Raw genomic sequence first — 23,448 nt, 5'->3', positions numbered from 1 at the left:
AACATTTGCAGCCCCTTAGTATTTTCCTGCACAGCAATGCTCTCGGCCCCCCTCCTGTGCAGGAAACTGCACCAGACCTGTTCACATGTATAGCGCTCTGTTGTGCTTTACTGGTGGCTGGAATCAGAACTCTGCAGGGGAGCACTAAGGTACCTTGGTCCTTTCATACTACAAATCAATGAGTATCCCACAGGTATATCTGCACTAGTTATATTATGACTTATCCTAACATTTTATGAGAATTCTCTAAAGCGGTGTTCCCACCTCAGCTGAGATCGGAATACCTGTTATGGGGTGGACTGAGTTACAGAAATGGCTTAGTCGGCTCTGCTGTGGTGTTTCTACAACTGTTGGAGGTAAATAGGAACTACAGAAACAGCATAGCACAGCCAACTCCCCCCCCCAATTACACTGTATCTTGGTAAATGGCACAGTATATTATATGGTGCTATGTACTACTATGAGTAATGGAGAATTTGGTATACAAGTCTGAATGTACCAGCTTTATCTTCATAGTGCCTGGACATCATCACAGCCCTGTGGTCCACTGGTCCAGATGCAGGGCAATGGTCATTCTTATTGGTTCTACACTATTAATGTCTGCCTGTGCAGATCTGGCTACTGAACATATTAGCCCCATACTAAAAGAAACAACTGTGTCTCAGGTAAGTATAGTGTTTGAATTATGGATATATGGAATATATTATAGTCTTAAATATTCTACAACTTTAAAATATACTTTGCTTTAATTCTTCACCAAAATAATTTAATTCTTGTTTGCTGTCAGTGAATGAAACCATTCTTGATTACATTCATTGTTTGTTAGTCTTGCCATCAGGGGAGCAGTGGACATAATTCTATGCAGTCTGTTTTACTGACTGTAAAGCTAAGTTGGAGGTAGAGTGAGTTATGACTTTCCATTTACATCAGTTTTGAAGATGTGAATGTCTTGTATAGTTTTACTGTGGTATAAATTCACTCATATTTTTATTTAATTTTTGTTCATTTGTCAGTATTTTATTGGAGTCACTGTCCTAGCATTGATCCCAGAACTCCCAGAAATTGTGAATGGAATCCAGTTTGCTCTTCTGAACAACCTAAGTCTAAGGTTGGTAAAGTAATGAGAATTAAAGCAACAATGTATATCAAAACCACTGGCACCACCTAAATCTGGTTCATAGGCCACTGCTGCTGTTTACTAGTGTGTGATAGAGATATTGATGTGATTTTTGAAACTTCTGTTTCTTCTGCTGTACAATCATCTGAACTTTGTTAGAAACAACACAATCCTAAAGATGTGCACTGTAAATTCTGAGCCTTTCTGCCAGTCCTGTTTTAGTTTGCATTCGTTTTTTCACAGCCTTACATTAATATTTGGCTTTACTTTCCAGCATAGAGATTGGGAGCTGCATTGCCGTGCAGGTGTGCATGCTACAGATTCCTATTCTAGTGCTGTTCTCTGTGTTCTATGTAAGTACCATTGTCATTACTTTGTATCTTCGTCATAGTGCTCTGATATAAAATTTACACTTTTTTATATTTATTACATTCCTGACCGTTTCCACTGACTGAGGGTGCTGCTCCACACTGTTTTTATGTTGTGCTTTTTGGGAGGCAAAGAAGCCTCAAACCAATTACTTGCTAAGCAATGTTTGTATGCCTTGTATTTTTTTTTTTTTTTTTTTTTTATAGCCCTGTACACCCATGTTTTGTTTTCCACTGTAGGGCAGTATGGGGGAAAAGATCAGTACAAAAAAACACCATTAACCCCTTTTATGCAGTCTCGCATGTACGTGGGGGGGAATGTGGTCAGTTGCTGCATCCCCACGTACATGTAAGGCGCTCTGATCAAGAACAGGGGCCTGGCTATTACTGACATCTGGGCACTTGCTGTATCCGCTGGCATTGCTGAAAATTCCAGCATCTAAGAAGTTTGCAGAAGGCCTCAGCTTTCCAGCTACAGAGGCCTAGGCAACGGTCAATGTAAAACTGACTGTTCCATTTCAGTACAATACACTAGATAATTTACTGCATTGGAAAAGGGCACAGACCTTCAAAAGTTGAAGTCTACCTATTGAGATAAAAATTAAAAAAGTGTTTTTTATAAAAATAAATGAATGAAGCACCTTGTTCCCTCATAAAGTAATTTACAATTGAAAAAAAGACATTGGGTATCGCATAATCTGTCCCGTCAGGTGAACACAGTAAAAATAAAGAAATAGAAACTGCTACAACAAAAAACATATTTAAGGGCTCTTTCACACTTGCGTTGTCCGGATCCGGCGTGCACTCCACTTGCTGGAATTACACGCCGGATCCGGAAAAAACGCAAGTGTACTGAAAGCATTTGAAGACGGATTCGTCTTCAAAATGCGTTCAGTGTTACTATGGCAGCCAGGATGCTATTAAAGTCCTGGTTTCCAAGTAGTAGTGGGGAGCAGTATACTTACAGTCCGTGCAGCTCCCGGGGCGCTCCAGAGTGACGCCATGTGATCACGTCATCCATGCGCGTGGGGCGCCCTGACGTCACTCTGGAGCTGCCCCGGGAGCCGCACAGACGGGAAGTATACTGCTTCCCTGCTCCCCACTACACTTTACCATGGCAAACAGGACACTAGCGTCCTGGCAGCCATGGTAACCATTCAGAAAAAGCTTAACGTCAGATCCGGCAATGCGCCGAAACGACGTTTAGCTTAAGGCCGGATCCGGATCCGGCCTTGCGGCAAGTCTTCAGGATTTTTGGCCGGAGCAAAAAGCGCAGCATGCTGCGGTATTTTCTCCGGCCAAAAAACGTTCCAGTCCGGAACTGAAGACATCCTGATGCATCCTGAACGGATTTCTCTCCATTCAGAATGCATTGGGATAAAACTGATCAGGATTCTTCCGGCATAGAGCCCCGACGACGGAACTCTATGCCGGAAGAAAAGAACGCAAGTGTGAAAGAGCCCTAAGAATAAGAAAAATAATACGGCTCTCAGAAAATCACAGTGCAAAAACAAATTATTTTTTTGCTTTGTGCAAAAGTGATAGAACATTTTAAAAAGCAAACAAACAAAAAAAGCATAAAGCTGGTATCTCTATAATCATACTGACAGCAGAATAAAGATAACTTGTCATTTTCCCACATGGTGTACACCGCAATAACAAAACACAAAAAGAAATGGCAGAATTGCTGCCTTTTTTTCCCTTTTACTTTTTAGGAAGCGGGATAAGTCGTATGTTCCCCAAAATGGAACTAATGATTGCAAATCATCCTGCAAAAAACATCACACAGCTCCATCGAGAGAAAATTTTAAAAAAATAAACTAAGATTTAATCTTACCGGTAAATGGTTTTCCAGGAGTCTGACATGACAGCACCACTGGAGAATGTCCTATTCTCTCTAGGGACAGGAAGCGTGGGAGATTAAAAGGCCCCTCCCCACCCCCATCTCCAATGGTGTTTTTTTTTTTGTTTTGTTTTTTAATATAAATTCCTACACTGGATATGATGTATGCAACGGTGGGCAGTTCCCACACTTCAGCCCCCCCATCCCCCCAAGTTCGCTCAACACTAATTGTGATGTAATCCTTATATCAAGTTCATCCTCTTATACCATATATTAAAAGTAGGGTGGCAGTTAGGTACTTTCATATGCCTCTTGTCGCGTCCCATATGGCATCAGTCGGCACCGCTCTTGTCTAGGGCTGCACGATATATCGAAAAAATAATCTAATCGCCAACTGCGATTTGGCCGACCCGAAAATGCAGCGATTATATATGAAGGGGCCCCGCACACATAACTGGCTTTGTGTGTAAAGTATTTTGCTCCTGTGTGAAACAAGCCCTCTCCGACTCCTATTGATAAAATGGCCAGCCTCTGTACTCACTTTCACGATGAATGCACTGCAGCGAGCGGGCTGCCTGGCGCGTGACTGACGTCACTTAGTAACGCTCCTGCTTCCTGAAGTGGGAGGAGCGTTACTAAGTGACGTCAGTCACGCGCTGGCCGGCCAGCTCGCTGCCGCTCGCTACAGTGCATTCATAGTGACAGTGAGTACAGAGGCTGACCATTCTATCAATGGGAGAGAGCTTATTTCACACACTAGTAAAATACTTTACACACAAAGCCAGTTATGTGCGCAGTTTAGGAAACATGAGGGGGACACATAGGGCTATGAGAGGGACCAGCATAAGATGCTATATGTTGGTAAGGCTGATTAGTCAGCCTGCATTTGTGGGAGGGGCGGAGGCTCTTCATATACGAGCCACAGCCTCACTCACAGGCGTGTGTTCTCAGGTGCACAGGCCGCATGTTACCTTGTTCAGCTACTGCAGATACCATTCTATGTCATTTGTGTTGTTACCTGGATCGCCCAGGACAAGCTAAATGTTGGGTGACAATTGGACCGTCAAGTTCAGCCGCTGCTGATACTACGCTATGTCATGTTTTGCTGTTAGAATAAGTCTCTGCCATACCCCACTGTATCGGTATATCGGGTTTACTCTACTCACACCAAGAGCTGCGTTCACACGTCCTATACTACAGGTTCTTTCCAAGCCCATTTCAAGAACTGCATTCATGTCGCTGTTACATCTGTTATGCTCCGTTCACAACCAGAGCTGCTGTTATACCAAATTTCATGCTCTGCTTATACCCAGAGTTGTGTTCACACTTAGGCTACATTCACACGTCAGTATTTTTCTATAATCCGAATTTCGGTCAGTTTTTTGCGGATCCGTTGTTCCTGAAAATGTTTCCGTATGTCATCCGTTTTTTGCGGATCCGCAAAAAACGGAAACATGTATACATTTCAATAATCAAATAAAGTTGTTTGGATTTCTTTGAAAAATAAATAAATAAATAAATAAAGAAAAATATTTGCTATGTGTTTCCAGGAACGGATTCCGCAAAAAACGGAAGACATACGGAATGACATCCGAATGTCTTCCGTTTTTTGCGGAACCATTGACTTTGCATTGTACCAGGATCCGATTTTTCAGGAACATAATAGGACATGTTTTATATTTAAACGGACATGCGGAACGGAACAACGGAAACTGACAGCACACATTGTGCTGTCCGATTTTTTTCCAGGACCCATTGAAAATGAATGGGTCCTGATCTGTTCCGCAAAAAACGGAACAGATCAGGAAAGAAAAAACGGACGTGTGAATGGACCCTTATACTGCTACACCAGGTCGTATACCCCACTCGCCAAAGCCGCTTTCCATGTCTGCTGTCACATCAAGTTAATATTCCGTTCACATCCAAAGCTGCGTCCTCATGTCTGCTTTTACATCTTGTCCTATACTCCATTCACTACTAGAGCTGCGTTCACGTATCTGCCTTCGCATCACATCAATACTCTGCTCGCTTTCAGATTGCATTTATACATCTGCTTATACCATGCTTTTCATGCGCTACCCATACTCGGAGCTGCGCCCATACCATGTTTTTTAGGGAACCACTGACATCCAAAGCTCCATTCACCCATTTGTTGTTACATCATGTATTGTACTCTGCTTCCACTCAAAGCTGCATTCTCCTGTTCATTGCTACATCATGGTTTTACTCAATAGTCTCACCGGGGCAGTCTGCACCCACCGCTCTGGTTGTTTAATACTGGTTCATGATCACTCAGACTGGTCTCCTTTTACTTCTGGTTCATATTTACTTAGATTGGTCTCCTGCCCCAGTTCACCAAACAGTTCCTCAGCGGAGGTCAGTCGGCCAATAGGATTACGTTTCCTGCTATGTTTTCACAAGCTGTTCATTTGTTTGTCACGATAAGAGACTTCTCTTAGTGAACTTGCAATGCCTCAGGCTCTTGTTTTTTTTTTTTCCCATCTCTGTTTCAATTTCATGTTTACGTTTTATGGTTCGTGGTGGTTAGTGTTTTATGTATGCACGTGCTTCGGATAACTAATGTCTATTTTCAACGCCTGTTGGCAGTTATGTTCTTTAGGCCACCTTCTAGCCAATTCAATCATTCAAGTCTCTACATATCCCATCAGGTCCGGCTTACGTTTTAATTACTTATCGTCATCGACCTGGCTTCGGGGGCCCTATGATTGATCCGGCCTCATGGCTCCGGGGGCCCCTTGACCGTTTTTCATGTTTTGTTTGTTAGGGGTACGACATAGTTGTAGGCTGGTTAGTGTCCCAGGTTTGCTGTTGGAGGCGGTCATGGTTATGCGAGTCCCCAAGGCATTCTGGTGCTGCATAAGTGGTTTATAAAAAAAAAAAAAAAAAAAAAAAAAAACTAAGACTCGCCCAAGTGGCTGTTCACTTATAGGACCTCACGATTGGCACCGACACTTGTAGTTCGCACGGCCACCTGATACTTTTTTTTCCGCCATAAGGGACTCGCACGCATGGCTCTTGGCTTAGAGGATTTCACAATTGTCATCGACATTGGTAGGTCATATGGCCATCTGATACTATTTTCCATGGCACACCTTTCAGACGTTTTCTTTTTGTTCATTTATATTTTACAGATTAGTACTTGCGATTCATTTCAGCCTCATTTCATTAAGAAGCTTTACCCCATGTCATTGTCTTTCTAGGTTATCGAGTCCCGGTTGATTACTAAACCCGTCGGGTTAAGCCCCAATCTTTTTCCCAGCCGTCCTCAATTCTAAGGTTCGCACCCCAGCGGCTGCCCAGCCCCATGGGCCCCTGGTGGTAGCTTCGGCCCCATGGCTTCAGGGTTCCAACCAATGGTTGTCTGTGCCTTTTTACCAGGACCAGGAATTCATTTTCGCCGGTAGCTTCATTGCAATTGCATTCGCTCACTCATGGGAGGGCATAGACAGAATCTTGTATATTATGGCCTCATAGCCAGGGCCGTCTTTAATATTGATTGGACCCTGGGCAAAAATTTACTTGGGCCCCCTGGATCCCGCCTTCCCACACCTTGGCAGGCAATCACGCCCTCCACCACAACACACACACAAAGAATCCACACATCTGGTAGAGTACAGTGAATGACTGTAAATACTTCCAGTTCTGAAGACTCCAGCGGCTCAGGATCAGTGCTCTTGGCAGCTGGGCTCAGGCTGGAAGTGGGCACCGCTCTGCAGGAAGGAGACCAGGGCTCGGCTCACCCTAGTGTTACAGTGCACCCCACAGTATGCAGTATAGCACCCTATAGTGTTTAGCACCACACACTATACAGTACCCCACAGTATATAGTAGAGCAGTATAGCAGCCCACAGTATACAACACCTCACTGTATACAGCACCCCAAACTATACACGATACAGCCCCCCACACTATACAGTACAGCAGTATAGCACTCCCCCCCCCCCCCCTCCCCACTATACAGGCCCCCCACACTATACAGGCCCCCCACAGTATACAGGCCCCCAGTACAGCCCACAGTGTACAGGCCACCCCCCCTCCCACACAGTATACAGCCCATTACACCATATATAGCCCACCACACAATATACAGCCCACCACACAGTATACAGCACCCCACTATACAGTAGTTTACAGTATATTAACATAACAGCCCCTGTCACCTTTTTCTGATGTAATCTTTACACAAAAAAGCTCCACAGTTAACTTCTGCAACACTCAAGGACCTGTGATGACCTCATAGCCATGTGACCAGTAATTGCTAGGTTACTGGTCACATGGTAATGATGTCATTAAGGTCCTAGAGCAAAACTCATTAAGGTCCTAGAATTAAGAGCATTAACACAGTACGATCATGATGCCTGTGTAGCCGACAGCCTGACACCTGGGGCAGTAGCTAGCAGGGCTCAAGAGGCAGCTGCCTTGGGGCCCCCCAGGAGCAACTGGGCCCAGGGCAGCTGCCACTTTTGCCTCTTGGTAAAGACGGCCCTGCTCATAGCTTTTTGTCGCACTAACCTCAGACTCCCTACAACCATGTTAAATCGGGTTTTGGACAAGGTTCAGCATTTCCTCATGGTAGAAGATTCAGATAGTAGGTCAGACTTCACGTCTCAAGCGTTAAAACAATTCTCAGGGGAACACAGTAGAACAACGCGCGGACCACGGCTAGCAGATAGCTGTTGTCTGGGGAACTATTCAAGGATTCTCTTCCTATCTACATAGTTATTTTTGGCCCTCATTCCTGCATAGTCTAGGCGTTAGGTTTCGGTCCCACTATCCCCTGAGGCTAGGGCATTGCCAGTACTCCCTAGAACCAAAACTTTACAAGGTTTAGTTGGTTTTCATGATCCATTTCACAACGTATTCCCGGTCCTCCATTCTGCTTTTGGGCAGTATCCGCAATATTGAGCATCATGTCTCTGGCCTTGTCACCCACAAGATGGGTTGTAGGTCTCCTTCTGGCCTTGCCTCATACACCCCGAATTTTTCGCTCTAGATCCCTGACACCTTGCAGTTGGCTTGGGGATTAGTTTGCACATGCCATTAGAGTTCCTTTTCTACCTTACTTGGCTTGGTTTTTGCCCATTACAGGCCTACCCACGATCATGGCTTAGGGCACACAACAAGCCATTTAGTCAGGTTAGCTAAGACACGCCTAGCTGGGTTAGGTTGTTCCCGTTGTTTCTCTCCTTAGGGCTCTTCGGATATCTCTTGGCCGTAGCCATGACCACAAGTGTCTTATGCTAGTGCCCCTCATGGCCCTATGCGTCATAGCGCACATCCCCTATAACAGTGCCATCCACAAGTCCCCCATAAGCGTCCTCTGCAGATCCCCCGCATAACGGCGCGTCCTCTGCAGATCCCCCGCATAACGGCGCGTCCTCTGCAGATCCCCCGCATAACGGCGCGTCCTCTGCAGATCCCCCGCATAACGGCGCGTCCTCTGCAGATCCCCCGCATAACGGCGCGTCCTCTGCAGATCCCCCGCATAACGGCGCGTCCTCTGCAGATCCCCCGCATAACGGCGCGTCCTCTGCAGATCCCCCGCATAACGGCGCGTCCTCTGCAGATCCCCCGCATAACGGCGCGTCCTCTGCAGATCCCCCGCATAACGGCGCGTCCTCTGCAGATCCCCCGCATAACGGCGCGTCCTCTGCAGATCCCCCGCATAACGGCGCGTCCTCTGCAGATCCCCCGCATAACGGCGCGTCCTCTGCAGATCCCCCGCATAACGGCGCGTCCTCTGCAGATCCCCCGCATAACGGCGCGTCCTCTGCAGATCCCCCGCATAACGGCGCGTCCTCTGCAGATCCCCCGCATAACGGCGCGTCCTCTGCAGATCCCCCGCATAACGGCGCGTCCTCTGCAGATCCCCCGCATAACGGCGCGTCCTCTGCAGATCCCCCGCATAACGGCGCGTCCTCTGCAGATCCCCCGCATAACGGCGCGTCCTCTGCAGATCCCCCGCATAACGGCGCGTCCTCTGCAGATCCCCCGCATAACGGCGCGTCCTCTGCAGATCCCCCGCATAACGGCGCGTCCTCTGCAGATCCCCCGCATAACGGCGCGTCCTCTGCAGATCCCCCGCATAACGGCGCGTCCTCTGCAGATCCCCCGCATAACGGCGCGTCCTCTGCAGATCCCCCGCATAACGGCGCGTCCTCTGCAGATCCCCCGCATAACGGCGCGTCCTCTGCAGATCCCCCGCATAACGGCGCGTCCTCTGCAGATCCCCCGCATAACGGCGCGTCCTCTGCAGATCCCCGCATAACGGCGCGTCCTCTGCAGATCCCCCGCATAACGGCGCGTCCTCTGCAGATCCCCCGCATAACGGCGCGTCCTCTGCAGATCCCCCGCATAACGGCGCGTCCTCTGCAGATCCCCCGCATAACGGCGCGTCCTCTGCAGATCCCCCGCATAACGGCGCGTCCTCTGCAGATCCCCCGCATAACGGCGCGTCCTCTGCAGATCCCCCGCATAACGGCGCGTCCTCTGCAGATCCCCCGCATAACGGCGCGTCCTCTGCAGATCCCCCGCATAACGGCGCGTCCTCTGCAGATCCCCCGCATAACGGCGCGTCCTCTGCAGATCCCCCGCATAACGGCGCGTCCTCTGCAGATCCCCCGCATAACGGCGCGTCCTCTGCAGATCCCCCGCATAACGGCGCGTCCTCTGCAGATCCCCCGCATAACGGCGCGTCCTCTGCAGATCCCCCGCATAACGGCGCGTCCTCTGCAGATCCCCCGCATAACGGCGCGTCCTCTGCAGATCCCCCGCATAACGGCGCGTCCTCTGCAGATCCCCCGCATAACGGCGCGTCCTCTGCAGATCCCCCGCATAACGGCGCGTCCTCTGCAGATCCCCCGCATAACGGCGCGTCCTCTGCAGATCCCCCGCATAACGGCGCGTCCTCTGCAGATCCCCCGCATAACGGCGCGTCCTCTGCAGATCCCCCGCATAACGGCGCGTCCTCTGCAGATCCCCCGCATAACGGCGCGTCCTCTGCAGATCCCCCGCATAACGGCGCGTCCTCTGCAGATCCCCCGCATAACGGCGCGTCCTCTGCAGATCCCCCGCATAACGGCGCGTCCTCTGCAGATCCCCCGCATAACGGCGCGTCCTCTGCAGATCCCCCGCATAACGGCGCGTCCTCTGCAGATCCCCCGCATAACGGCGCGTCCTCTGCAGATCCCCCGCATAACGGCGCGTCCTCTGCAGATCCCCCGCATAACGGCGCGTCCTCTGCAGATCCCCCGCATAACGGCGCGTCCTCTGCAGATCAAGGTCCTCCAATCCCCGCATAACGGCGCGTCCTCTGCAGATCCCCCGCATAACGGCGCGTCCTCTGCAGATCCCCCGCATAACGGCGCGTCCTCTGCAGATCCCCCGCATAACGGCGCGTCCTCTGCAGATCCCCCCGCATAACGGCGCGTCCTCTGCAGATCCCCCGCATAACGGCGCGTCCTCTGCAGATCCCCCGCATAACGGCGCGTCCTCTGCAGATCCCCCGCATAACGGCGCGTCCTCTGCAGATCCCCCGCATAACGGCGCGTCCTCTGCAGATCCCCCGCATAACGGCGCGTCCTCTGCAGATCCCCCGCATAACGGCGCGTCCTCTGCAGATCCCCCGCATAACGGCGCGTCCTCTGCAGATCCCCCGCATAACGGCGCGTCCTCTGCAGATCCCCCGCATAACGGCGCGTCCTCTGCAGATCCCCCGCATAACGGCGCGTCCTCTGCAGATCCCCCGCATAACGGCGCGTCCTCTGCAGATCCCCCGCATAACGGCGCGTCCTCTGCAGATCCCCCGCATAACGGCGCGTCCTCTGCAGATCCCCCGCATAACGGCGCGTCCTCTGCAGATCCCCCGCATAACGGCGCGTCCTCTGCAGATCCCCCGCATAACGGCGCGTCCTCTGCAGATCCCCCGCATAACGGCGCGTCCTCTGCAGATCCCCCGCATAACGGCGCGTCCTCTGCAGATCCCCCGCATAACGGCGCGTCCTCTGCAGATCCCCCGCATAACGGCGCGTCCTCTGCAGATCCCCCGCATAACGGCGCGTCCTCTGCAGATCCCCCGCATAACGGCGCGTCCTCTGCAGATCCCCCGCATAACGGCGCGTCCTCTGCAGATCCCCCGCATAACGGCGCGTCCTCGCAGCTCCCCCGCATAACGGCGCGTCCTCTGCAGATCCCCCGCATAACGGCGCGTCCTCTGCAGATCCCCCGCATAACGGCGCGTCCTCTGCAGATCCCCCGCATAACGGCGCGTCCTCTGCAGATCCCCCGCATAACGGCGCGTCCTCTGCAGATCCCCCGCATAACGGCGCGTCCTCTGCAGATCCCCCGCATAACGGCGCGTCCTCTGCAGATCCCCCGCATAACGGCGCGTCCTCTGCAGATCCCCCGCATAACGGCGCGTCCTCTGCAGATCCCCCGCATAACGGCGCGTCCTCTGCAGATCCCCCGCATAACGGCGCGTCCTCTGCAGATCCCCCGCATAACGGCGCGTCCTCTGCAGATCCCCCGCATAACGGCGCGTCCTCTGCAGATCCCCCGCATAACGGCGCGTCCTCTGCAGATCCCCCGCATAACGGCGCGTCCTCTGCAGATCCCCCGCATAACGGCGCGTCCTCTGCAGATCCCCCGCATAACGGCGCGTCCTCTGCATAACGGCGCGTCCTCTGCAGATCCCCCGCATAACGGCGCGTCCTCTGCAGATCCCCCGCATAACGGCGCGTCCTCTGCAGATCCCCCGCATAACGGCGCGTCCTCTGCAGATCCCCCGCATAACGGCGCGTCCTCTGCAGATCCCCGCATAACGGCGCGTCCTCTGCAGATTCCCCCGCATAACGCGGCGTCCTCTGCAGATCCCCCGCATAACGGCGCGTCCTCTGCAGATCCCCCGCATAACGGCGCGTCCTCTGCAGATCCCCCGCATAACGGCGCGTCCTCTGCAGATCCCCCGCATAACGGCGCGTCCTCTGCAGATCCCCCGCATAACGGCGCGTCCTCTGCAGATCCCCCGCATAACGGCGCGTCCTCCTGCAGATCCCCCGCATAACGGCGCGTCCTCTGCAGATCCCCCGCATAACGGCGCGTCCTCTGCAGATCCCCCGCATAACGGCGCGTCCTCTGCAGATCCCCCGCATAACGGCGCGTCCTCTGCAGATCCCCCGCATAACGGCGCGTCCTCTGCAGATCCCCCGCATAACGGCGCGTCCTCTGCAGATCCCCCGCATAACGGCGCGTCCTCTGCAGATCCCCCGCATAACGGCGCGTCCTCTGCAGATCCCCCGCATAACGGCGCGTCCTCTGCAGATCCCCCGCATAACGGCGCGTCCTCTGCAGATCCCCCGCATAACGGCGCGTCCTCTGCAGATCCCCCGCATAACGGCGCGTCCTCTGCAGATCCCCCGCATAACGGCGCGTCCTCTGCAGATCCCCCGCATAACGGCGCGTCCTCTGCAGATCCCCCGCATAACGGCGCGTCCTCTGCAGATCCCCCGCATAACGGCGCGTCCTCTGCAGATCCCCCGCATAACGGCGCGTCCTCCGCAGATCCCCCGCATAACGGCGCGTCCTCTGCAGATCCCCCGCATAACGGCGCGTCCTCCGCAGATCCCCCGCATAACGGCGCGTCCTCCGCAGATCCCCCGCATAACGGCGCGTCCTCCGCAGATCTTTGTCTGAGGAACTGTAACTACTGCTTGTAGGTTGCATCATTTTTGTAAATCTCCTACAAGCTGTTGTAGCAAGGAGGAGAGAAACTCCGCTATCTGAAATCTGTGAGGGGGTGAGGACCGAAACTCAAGCTTGAATCCTTCCTTGACTGAGTTTATGATCCATTGATTTTTGGTAATTTGCGTCCATTCTTGCCAGAAGAAACAGTCTTCCCCTTACTGGTTTGTCCCACCAGGATTTAGCCATAGAGCATGTCTTGCTGTACTAGTGAGCAAATAATTTCTGGCTGCAAACTGTATTAATTTGGCAGAAGCATCTGCCATGAATGCTGTAGCCATCTTTATTAGCGGTAAGGAGTCTAAAATCTCCTCTCTTGTGGTCTTTAGTCTGTGAAGTGATTTTCTAATTGATCCAGCCAGAGACCCATTGCTCTGGCTACTGAAGTGGCCGCAATGTTTGTGTTTATTGAAATCGCCACAGATTCCCACGCATTCTTTATTGGTCTATTTTCCGGTCCATTGGATCTCTTATCTGTGAGGGGTCTTCAAAGGGAATTGTGGTTCTCTTTGCCACCTTAGCCACCTGGATGTCAACCTGGTTTCTACAGAGTTAAATAATAGACAGCTCTTGAATTCACGTGGTAAGTATAATTTCTTCTCTGCGTCCTCCCATTCTTCTTTAATCATCTCTCTGAGATTTAGATAAACTAGAAAGAGCCTTTTTTCTTTTTTGCTCTTAGACCCCCAAACATCTTGTCCTGTATGGGTCTTGGTCTGGTCTTCCACTGCCATGGGTTGTCTGACCGCGGATAACTGGGGATCTAGATCTTGATTACAGAACAGGTATTTCTTTGATTCTTCTGCTGAAATGGACAGATATCACATCGTCGTCCTTTAACTCCTTCAGAAAACGATAAACCATCCTCGTCTTCAGAGTCTGATTTCCATCAGAGCTCTTGGTCTTTTAGCAGGTGGCGGAGATGTAGCATGAGAAGGGACTAGGCTGGATACGGATGCTTGGACCTCTTCCCTTTATTACTCTTAAATCTTACAAAAAGAGGGCTGTTCTTGCCCTTCCCCTTTTTCTTTTTTCTTCCTGGTGGGACTTATGTCCCATCTCTTTCTCCACCTAAGGGGTGAGATAGAGAAAGGGTCTCACGTCCCCATACTTGACATAATACACAGGATGGGATACACCGATACTAACCGAGGGTGGTTGTAGTACTCAGTCTTTTATATACCCTGGGTAGGCGTACAGCAGTGATGGATAGGTTGGCACAGGGTTCCTCTGGGGCACTCTGTGTATAGGGACCAGGCCTGATGGTAGGTGAGGTGCCCTGGATGTTGCAGGTGTTTTTAATGTGCCGGTGGCAAGATCCCTTTAAATTCGGGATGCCAGTGCCGGTAACAGTGGCACACCGATTTATTGGAGTAATAATGGAGGAACACATGTTGCAGTGAACCAAAACTTCTGTTTACTGGAACAGTTAACTATATACAGTCTTTGGTCAAAGTTCCATATGTAAGAGGTAGTAACATGCAGGCTTTACATCAATTGGCAGGCACAATGTTCTTGCAAGATACTTAGAGGGTTAAACACTTACAGATCTGGCTGCACTTTCCTCAGAATCCTGTCTCTCTTTATCCCAAGGCCCATATGCCCTATTGCTGGCTTTATCCTTGGTTAGGGAAAACTTCCTCAGGTATGTGTCTCCTTGCTTTAAATAGATCCTTCTGCCCTTCAGCTCTCAGTTTGGCTGGAATCAATTTGGCTCTGCACTGTACTTTGTAGGAACTTAGTTTTTCTCAGGAGGCAACTCTTCCCTTGGATGTATCTTCTGAGCTTCTCTTGCTCAGGAACCTCAGGCAGGCTAGACTTCACTGACTAGCCTCCTGGACTATACTGCACTGCCTCTTTCCTGTTTGGGCCTAACTATATATACTAAGGGTTCCCTAGCTCCCTCTACTGTCTAGGAGGAGGAACTACCCCTAACAGGCCTGATGCAGGAGATACCAGGAAAAACACATAAAAACATCATATAAAATACAATGACCATGTTCCACAGGACGTGGACAATAACGTGGCCATATTGACCCTTGTGTAGTGCCCACATTTACCTAGTGGGACACTACATAAATGGTCCTACCTTACAAGGTCCACCCCCTGCAGCCGCGCAGCTCCTCCTTCTTGGGGGACTCAATTTTCTAAGGAAGAGTCGACCCCCGACACGAGGCTCATCCTGGGAGCCTCCAGCATCATGTTCTTTGGCGCCGCCCGAAATTCTGGTTGTCACATGATGCGTGTAGAGCCGGCCACACACATGCCGGCGTCCTGAATGTGCCCAATACGGAATCCTCCAAACCATGCCGGCCTGCCGCCAAGCTGGAGGCCTGAGGAGAGAGAGAGAGAGAGGAGCCGTGGCTGATGTTCATCTTGACTGGTAACGGGGGAGCTAGGGGACATCTTCCCAGAGAGGTGCTAGCTGAGGGCCCTTTAGAGGCAGGACCCCATCCCCCCTGACAACTCTCTGCTTCTCAATCCCTGTAGGGACAGGAAGAACACTGGAGATGGGTGCAGGAAGGGGCCTTTTTAATCTCTTACGCTTCCTGTCCCTACAGATATCAATGGGACATCCTCCCTCCAGTTGTGCTGTCATAGAGGGATATCCTAGGGGGAAAAAAGTATGGGTGTCAGAAAATGGCTGTACTGGTACCTGAGAGGCTGTTCAAAAGCTACATGGCACCCATAAACCAATCCATCAAAATCTGTGTTGCAAAAACCAAAATGTGGTTTTTGCCTCCTGAGCCCTGCAGAGTACGTAAAGAGCAGTTTACTTCCACATTTATGGCATTTCACTACCCAATTTTTAAAGGGAATCTGTCAGCTCTGAAACTAGAGTAAGCCGTGTATAGTGTAAGTGATGCAGAGTCCATTTATGTAATTTTTATCTTTATACTTGCATCCTGACATTTATGCTCCAAGAAAGCTCCTCTGAGTCCTCTCCATTATGTGTGAGAGCTCAGAAGTCCTCTCGATGCACTTTACTGCTGTTTGTGGGAGCAATGCATCAGAATGGAAGTGAATATGAAGATAAAAATGAAATAACAGTACTCTGCATTACTTACATTATACAGCGCTTACTCTAGTTTAGTTTAGTTCTTTCCAGAGCTGACAAACAAGATGGCACAGACATGGGGTGCCCCATTAACGGTTTAGATAATGTGGTTGCAATTGACCACAGCATTTAAGGGATTAAATGGCTGGAATGTGAGTCCTCACAGATTCCAGCTGCCGGAGCTAGGGGTTATCTGTGGCAGGGGTGTAGCTATAGTGGGTGCAGTGGTAGCAGTTGCTACCGGGCCCAGGAGCCTGAGGGGGCCCCAAAGACCCTTGCACCACATAAGACACTGGTATTATAGAAAGTGAATACTGGTCAAGTTACACCTCTGGCTGGAGGGAAGGGGTTAGATCAATTTTTACCTCGGGCAGCACAAAGAATATGTGCACCCCTGGCCATAAAGCACAGAGAAGGGGGGCTCAAGCTGAACTCTTGCACCAGGGCCCATGAGCCTTTAAGCTACACCCCTGATCTGTGGCTCTCCATTTTTGAACCCACTCCATACACTTCTCGCATGCCTGTGATGTATACTGTATGTCCATCAAGGTGTTCCAAGGGGCTGAAGTGGCACTTTACTGCTTAAACTAGTACAGATGTGATTCTTGTCCTATGATTTCTGATTTTAAGTTGTTCTCCATTCAGCCATCAGCATTCACTTTGGTATTTAGTGATCTGCACCTGTGGGCCAGCATGTTCAGTGTTATCTTGATGAACTACATCTTTATGGATGGAAAGTGTGACTATTTTCAAGGTAAGGACTGGAACGATATGTGTTTTGTGACTTGTTGGTTTTTGTATAGCTCTAACACAAATGTAAGTAGATTTGTATAGTCTGTGTTCATGGGCAGATTGGGAGCTTAGAGCAGCCTTGGAAAAAAAAATCTAAAAGTGGCCACATCTTGTAGATGGGTCAAAATTTGGCTGCAGCCTAACCAGCACAGGTCAGTAGTTAGTGGTGGGACCAATGTAGAAATACACCTTTAAGGCAATGGGACAGAGCTCACTGATCCTTCTATGCAGTTCTGTATTCAAATATGGTACACAATCGTTTTCTATATGGTCGTAGAGAGCCCTGTAGTGTGAGATGAAGTGGTGGCACTATGTTTACATACAGCACGAACATGATATATGGAGCTTTACTGTTACACATACTGTACATCCAATAGTAGTACATAGCACCATTCCCTTACTGGCTTAGGTCATCAGTGATACAGGTCTGGAATGCAGAGCTTCTGAATATATTTTTTTTTTTTTGGAGGGGAATAAGCCTTATGACATAAAGCTCATTAGTCCACTGGGATTTCTTAGGCCTCTTTCACACGGGCGTCATGGATTTGGGCCGGATAAGATGCGGGTGCATTGCAGGAAAATGTGCGATTTTTCTGCGTGAGTGCAAAACATTTTGATGAGTTTTGCACGCGCGTGAGAAAAATCTGCATGTTTGGTACCCGAACTTCACAGAGGTGTTAAACGGCGATCCTGCCGCACCTGAGGGATTAACTTTCCTGTCAGAGGTCAGGTGCCGGCTATGTGTTTCTGCCGCCGGCACCTGCCTCCTGTATCTGTATTAAAGGTTAGATATCACTGGTGGCGCAGTGCAACCCCCCCTGTATTAAAAAACATTTGTGGCACAGTGTGCCGCCAACCCTCCAGTATTAAAATCATTGGTGGCAGTGGCCACAGGGTCTCCTCCTTTCATTCATTGGTGGCAGTTCTGATCGGAGCCCCAGCAGTGTAATCCTGGGGCTGCGATCGGTTACAACGATGCTACTGGAGCCCTGGGTTCTATGGTAAGCTCCCTGCTGCCCAGGGCTCCACGGGGTGTTTGAGATCCTTTTCACCCTCATAGAGCTCTATTGGGGTAAATAAGACAATGGATTAAAAGATCCCAGGTTCTAGCCCCTAAGGGGGTAAATGGTTATTAAATAAAAAGTAAAAAAAAAAGACTATTAGGTATAAATCACACCTTTTCCAATTTTACATATAAAATATATAAACAATAAATAAACATTACATATCGCCACGTCTGAAAAGTCCAAACTATTAAAATATATTAAAAAAATCTACCTCAGCTGTTCTGAAGGCTTATATGAGGGTCTGATGTAATGTTCTGATATTTATGGGGGTCAGATCTGAGGTCTGAAGAATGTTTTTTTTTTTTTTTGTTTTTTTCTCTAAAATCTGGGGTGCATCTTATAAAGCGCAAAATACAGTATTTTTCTGTGGCTATGCTTCCGTATCTGCAGGAGTGTGTAAAGAGGAAAATATATTGAGGAACTAGAGAGAACAGTTTCCTGATGTACCAAAGAACAATGGAGGGAATTGATCACACCCTGCACTCCAGAATTCTGCCTTCAAAAAGTCATAAAACGGGAACCTATTTTACATCATTTTTACATTTTACATTACTTGCTCCAGTTTTATAAAGTGGGCATGGTTAGCCATTTAAGGAGTTTAACTCCAGATTTATCACTGAGACGTTAAAAAGTTGCAAACTTACTCCAGTACAAGAGTGACACAGGAAACCTGGAGTAGCAGTTCTAGACAAAAATGTTGTTTTAAAGGGGTTCTGTCATCATAAATTACGTTAACAGTGGGCTTTAAGTCTCTGCCTGCCGCTGTTTTCTTAAAAGAAACACTTTTAAAATATTCTAATGAGCCTCTAGGTGCTATTAGGACGTTGCTTCAGCACCTAGAGGGCTCGGTCCACTCACCCTTTGGCACGCCCAGGTCCCGTTGATTGACTGGCGAGTTCTGATCTTCGTCCAGTATATCCGACGCAGTGAGTGAAGGACGCGCTCCTGCTGCCGGCCTTGCTCATTGTGCTCGCGCCGGCTTCACTCACTGCTCAGGCGCTGACCCGCTTGGTATTAGGCGCAATGAGTGAAGGACTCGCTTGAAGCGTGTGCTTCACTGCCTGCACAGATTACTAAACGGGCCTGCGCAGTGATCGAGGCCAGCAGCAGGAGCCCATCCTTCACTCACTGCGCCTGCGTTGAATAGTAAACGGGACGGCGCAGGCGTGAGATTTACTGGATGAAGAGGAGAACTCGCAAGTCAATCAACGGGACCTGGGTGAGTGGACCGAGCCTCTAGGTGCTGAAGCAATGCCCTCATAGCTCCTAGAGGCTCATTAGCATATTTTAAGTGTTTATTTTAAGAGAACGGCGGCAGGCAGGAGTTATAAAGCATACCGTTATGTACTGCTGACATTAGCCCATCGCTAATGTCAGTCAGCTACATAACGTAATTTATGATGACAGAAACCCTTTAAAGATTAGCCAAATTTAACAAACCACATATGACACTGGATACGTTTGACTATCCTCCTGATCAATTCCCCCAGTGCTGTAGACTCTTCTGTGATTTCTGGGCTGGGAGCAATTCTTAAGCTATAGGATAATTGACTGTTGTATAAACACTTCTCCACTTTGTGTACAGATTATAGCTAAGGAACGCTTCAGATGAATGTTGATGTATTGTTTCTCTTTGCAGGAACTGTCTTGGTAATGGTTTACTTCATATTACTTGCCATGTATTTCTTTGCACCATCTCCTGAAGGCTGCTGATTGCAATCTATCAACGATGTTTCTTTAAATTAGACTAACCAGTAAGGAAATGGGAAGAGGCAGAACATGCAGTCCTAAAAGGAATGCAGACCCATGTTTACTATGATTAAGGCTGCTTCTGCCAGGAGTCTCGCCTCACGTTAAATCGGTCAATCCAAATTAGAGACCTGCAACTAACTGTTCATATAGCTTTCAAATGAGTGAAACAATCCATACTTTTGAATCCCTGGGTGTAAAATTTCTTCTATTATAATGCAATTTCCTTCGTATATAACAGTCAACAAAATATGCAGGATGCAAAGTCTTTCATCAGCCTGACATCTCACTGCTCACTTACTCATGCATGCAGGAGGTGACACCTGTCTACACAAGTCATCATAAGAAAGCACTAAAATTACAGGTCTCGTTCAACCCTTTTTTGGTTCCGATGTTTCCAATTTCACTATCCCAAATACCTCTGCAATTACGCCCTTTTATTCTCCTGCTCACATTCCTTTACCTGCTCCCAACACCTGCAGAACATAAGCAAGGGGTCCTTTTATAAAAAAATAAAAAAAAGGTTTGGGATTTATAATTCTAAATCATTCCAGCTGAAAAATATATAATACAAAATGTCATTTTATATATAATAAAAAATGGCATTATGTATACATAATGCCGTATTTTGATGAACACAGGAGCAGGCACTGAAAATGATTGCATTGAATTAGCTTGCAGTGCAACCTTGGAGGTGTCTGTTGCAGATACTTCAGAGAAGATGAATATATTCAAATGGAACCCTTTTCCTGTTAAGTATTGTCCTCTAACCTGGCGTAAGAGTGTGAAATATACACGGAGAATATAGGTTACATGAAGGAGCAGCTGGACTTGCTTGAGTAAAAAAAAAATTCTATGTATGTTTTTTTTCATAAAGTCTACAAAACAAGATTGTCTGCTGTGCTCTTCAGTGTGTGTGAAACACTTGAATAAAACAGTACAGAAATGATAGATATCTGCTATTTACGTGTAATAATTACCTATGTAAATTAATAGTTGTGACTTTTTCCTTGATATATTGTAAATAGTTGTAAGATTATTAAAGCATTCTTTTCCTTGGCGCTGTAGTCATGTCATTGCTGTTCCAATTTTATCTTTTGGTCTGAATAAATTTGACCAGAATTGAAAGTAACCCAGTTGTACTGATAAGTTGTGCGTGACACTCTGGGGTCTCCTGGAACCGTATCCAGCCCTTTTCAACCGCTTTCAGGCCAAGACAACACAGGCAATGTACCAGTGACGTATATGGCTGAGTAAATGGATGGCAGCTAGTGGTAACAAAAACACATGCTGGTATTGGAAGATGCAATGTGGTTCCAAAACTAGCCCTTTTTGGGGGAATAGCAACATTATGTAGTGAAGAAGCAATGGCTTTTGCAAAAGTCACACAAAAAAAACAACAACCATTTTTGGGAGGCATTTCAGGTTTGTTATACCATGCATAATGGCGTTCCCAGCAACAGCAGTGCAATATGGAATATAACTGACTGGCAGTGGCCTGGTCTGGTGACAAGTCCTCCCTATCGTCAATGGCAGATCTATTCATTGGCGTCGGCCCAAAGGTGTGTGAGGATGCCTGATTCCTTTTCACAAATGTTATGTTTTCCACACTTGTGGAGGACAATTTTGTAAGCTTCAGTGTGATGCCACCTGTTTCTGACATCACACAAGTGCATGGACAATACAGTACACTGATGGCAAACTGGGCCAGTTCCTGCCACTCTTGCAATCTGCTGACCCAAAAGTCTATGGGGTTATGTATCATGGTACCTGCCAGAAAAATGGCAGTCCAGGTATGACTGAACCTAGTCATTAAGCCAGTGCGTATCCATTTTTTTATATGAATCAGTTTGGTGCAAAAAATATATAAAAACTGTTCCATCATGCTCAGCAAATTATGTTGGCAGCTGCTTCTGCTACACGCTGTAGTGGTAATGCTGGCAGAGGCAGTGGAATGAGGTTCCTGGTCACACGTGATTATCAGGCATCTGTTTAGCAAAAGCTGGCATATTATCAGGATATGCACTGTATCCAGCTTGCCACAATTTTAGCTCCCTTTTGGAATCTGGTAAAGTCCAGACTTTTCCCTTTACAGACATAGTCTAAAAGCATGGCTATTTAATAATCTTTCCAGTGATTGATGCTAAAAATATAATAGCTTGCCCAAGGAGCCAATTTCAGTGTCTGCTCCGCACTACCACATTTGTTCATACAATAAGTGTCAGCCTTGTCCCCTAGCTGTTTCTGTGTAAACCTCATCCTCCCAAAGCCATAGCTTCTCATCTGCCTAGACTTCCTCCTGCCAACAACACCATCCGTGCTGGTCCCCAACAGCTACAGTGTGGCGACTAAGATGTGGACAGTGTTCTTCCTATTCCATCCCTTGATGCATGAGTGTGACCATTTTCTCCAAGAGTATCAGGGAGTAGATCTAGTTGATGCTGCTGTTATCCCTAAGAATAAAACCGGTGGCCTCTTTGAAGGGCCTGAGCATATGACATGTCCCTGGTGAGCTTCCACTGCCTGAGCTCACAATAACACATGCACCCTGCTGGGGTGGTCTCATGCATGATGTAATCAGTGACCATTTAATGCTCCTTGTACAGACAGTCCAGCAATGTGGAATTCCGGCGAGTTGTAAAGTGACAGATCAAACTGTGCACTTGTGTGTCCAAGAATGCCCTCCTAGAACAGTTGAAATGGGCACACACTCCTAGACATGGACAGTACCTTCTTGTAAGCCACAATACAGTTTTAGAAAATGTTGCACCACCAAATTTATCATGTGAGCCCGTGGTTTCAGTTCTCGACCATGATGTTTATGCCATAAACACTTGATTTATATTTGGTCTTATGTCTAGTAAGTTATATATATTTTTCTTATGGTCTTTATACTTCCTTCTATTTGGAGCGCATTTGCGTTCCATCTTGGAAATGCGCATTTCCTGTTGGTTGTCTCACACTTTAAGATATTTCGAGGTTACATGTTTCAAGTATCTATGCACTTAGTATCACCCAGGGGTATCACTCGCGGGATCACGTGCCGCAGAATTGCGGACTGAAGTTCTGAAGTCATGCCTGTGCAGCCTGCAAGTAGCAGAACAAGTACAAGGGGGGTTGGGGGATGATCTGTGGGATTGCCCAGACGGCCTTAAACAATCTTATGATCATGTCTAGATCAATATTTTGGGATATCCAATTGAGAATTATGAAATTATTGTATTTCATACCCTAACTATGCATATTCTACATATTGATTTTTACTCTGCATACGTATTGTTTATGGTCTAACAAGTATATCGATGTTTGCCATTGAACAGCACTCCTTATTTGTTTCCTTCTACACTCTTTACACTTCCTTTTTTTTTATTTGGATCGCAGATTCTTTCCATTTCGTAAATGCGTATTTCCTGTTTGTGGTCCCACACTGTCATTTCCGATTTGCGGCCATTTTGCACAAGCATCAATTACATGGATATTTACAGGGCATTGACACATACAGACTTTTACCCCTGAGGAAGCCGGACTTCACCAGCGATACGTGTGGGGCGATCTCTTTCTGACACAGGCCCACTCACACAGTCTGCATTTCACATTATTGCTTTTTTTTTTTTCTCCTTGGGTGGTATTTCATATTTCTTGATGCTATATTATAATTTGCTTGTTCTTTTATTTTTTTTTGTGACATTGTTTAC

At 48.1% G+C, this 23,448-nt stretch overlaps 1 protein-coding gene across 1 annotated transcript in view; it reads left to right on the top strand.

The window, feature by feature from the left end:
* The window catches only part of LOC122927787 (putative cation exchanger C521.04c), a 91,875-nt gene extending 71,118 nt beyond the window's left edge, over positions 1–20,757 (top strand). Inside the window, exons 16-20 of the mRNA XM_044279991.1 lie at positions 517–665; positions 1,014–1,108; positions 1,392–1,470; positions 16,791–16,899; positions 19,644–20,757. Coding sequence (XP_044135926.1) covers positions 517–665; positions 1,014–1,108; positions 1,392–1,470; positions 16,791–16,899; positions 19,644–19,717 — 506 coding nt within the window. The 3' untranslated portion in view covers positions 19,718–20,757. The remainder of the gene's footprint in view (positions 1–516; positions 666–1,013; positions 1,109–1,391; positions 1,471–16,790; positions 16,900–19,643) is intronic.
* The last annotated feature ends 2,691 nt before the right edge of the window (positions 20,758–23,448 follow it).

Source organism: Bufo gargarizans, chromosome 2, assembly GCF_014858855.1.
Source record: "Bufo gargarizans isolate SCDJY-AF-19 chromosome 2, ASM1485885v1, whole genome shotgun sequence".
NCBI classification, from domain to species: Eukaryota; Metazoa; Chordata; class Amphibia; order Anura; family Bufonidae; genus Bufo; species Bufo gargarizans.
The sequence above is the reverse complement of the archived record's forward strand: the minus strand, read 5'-3'. Positions and strand labels throughout refer to the sequence as shown.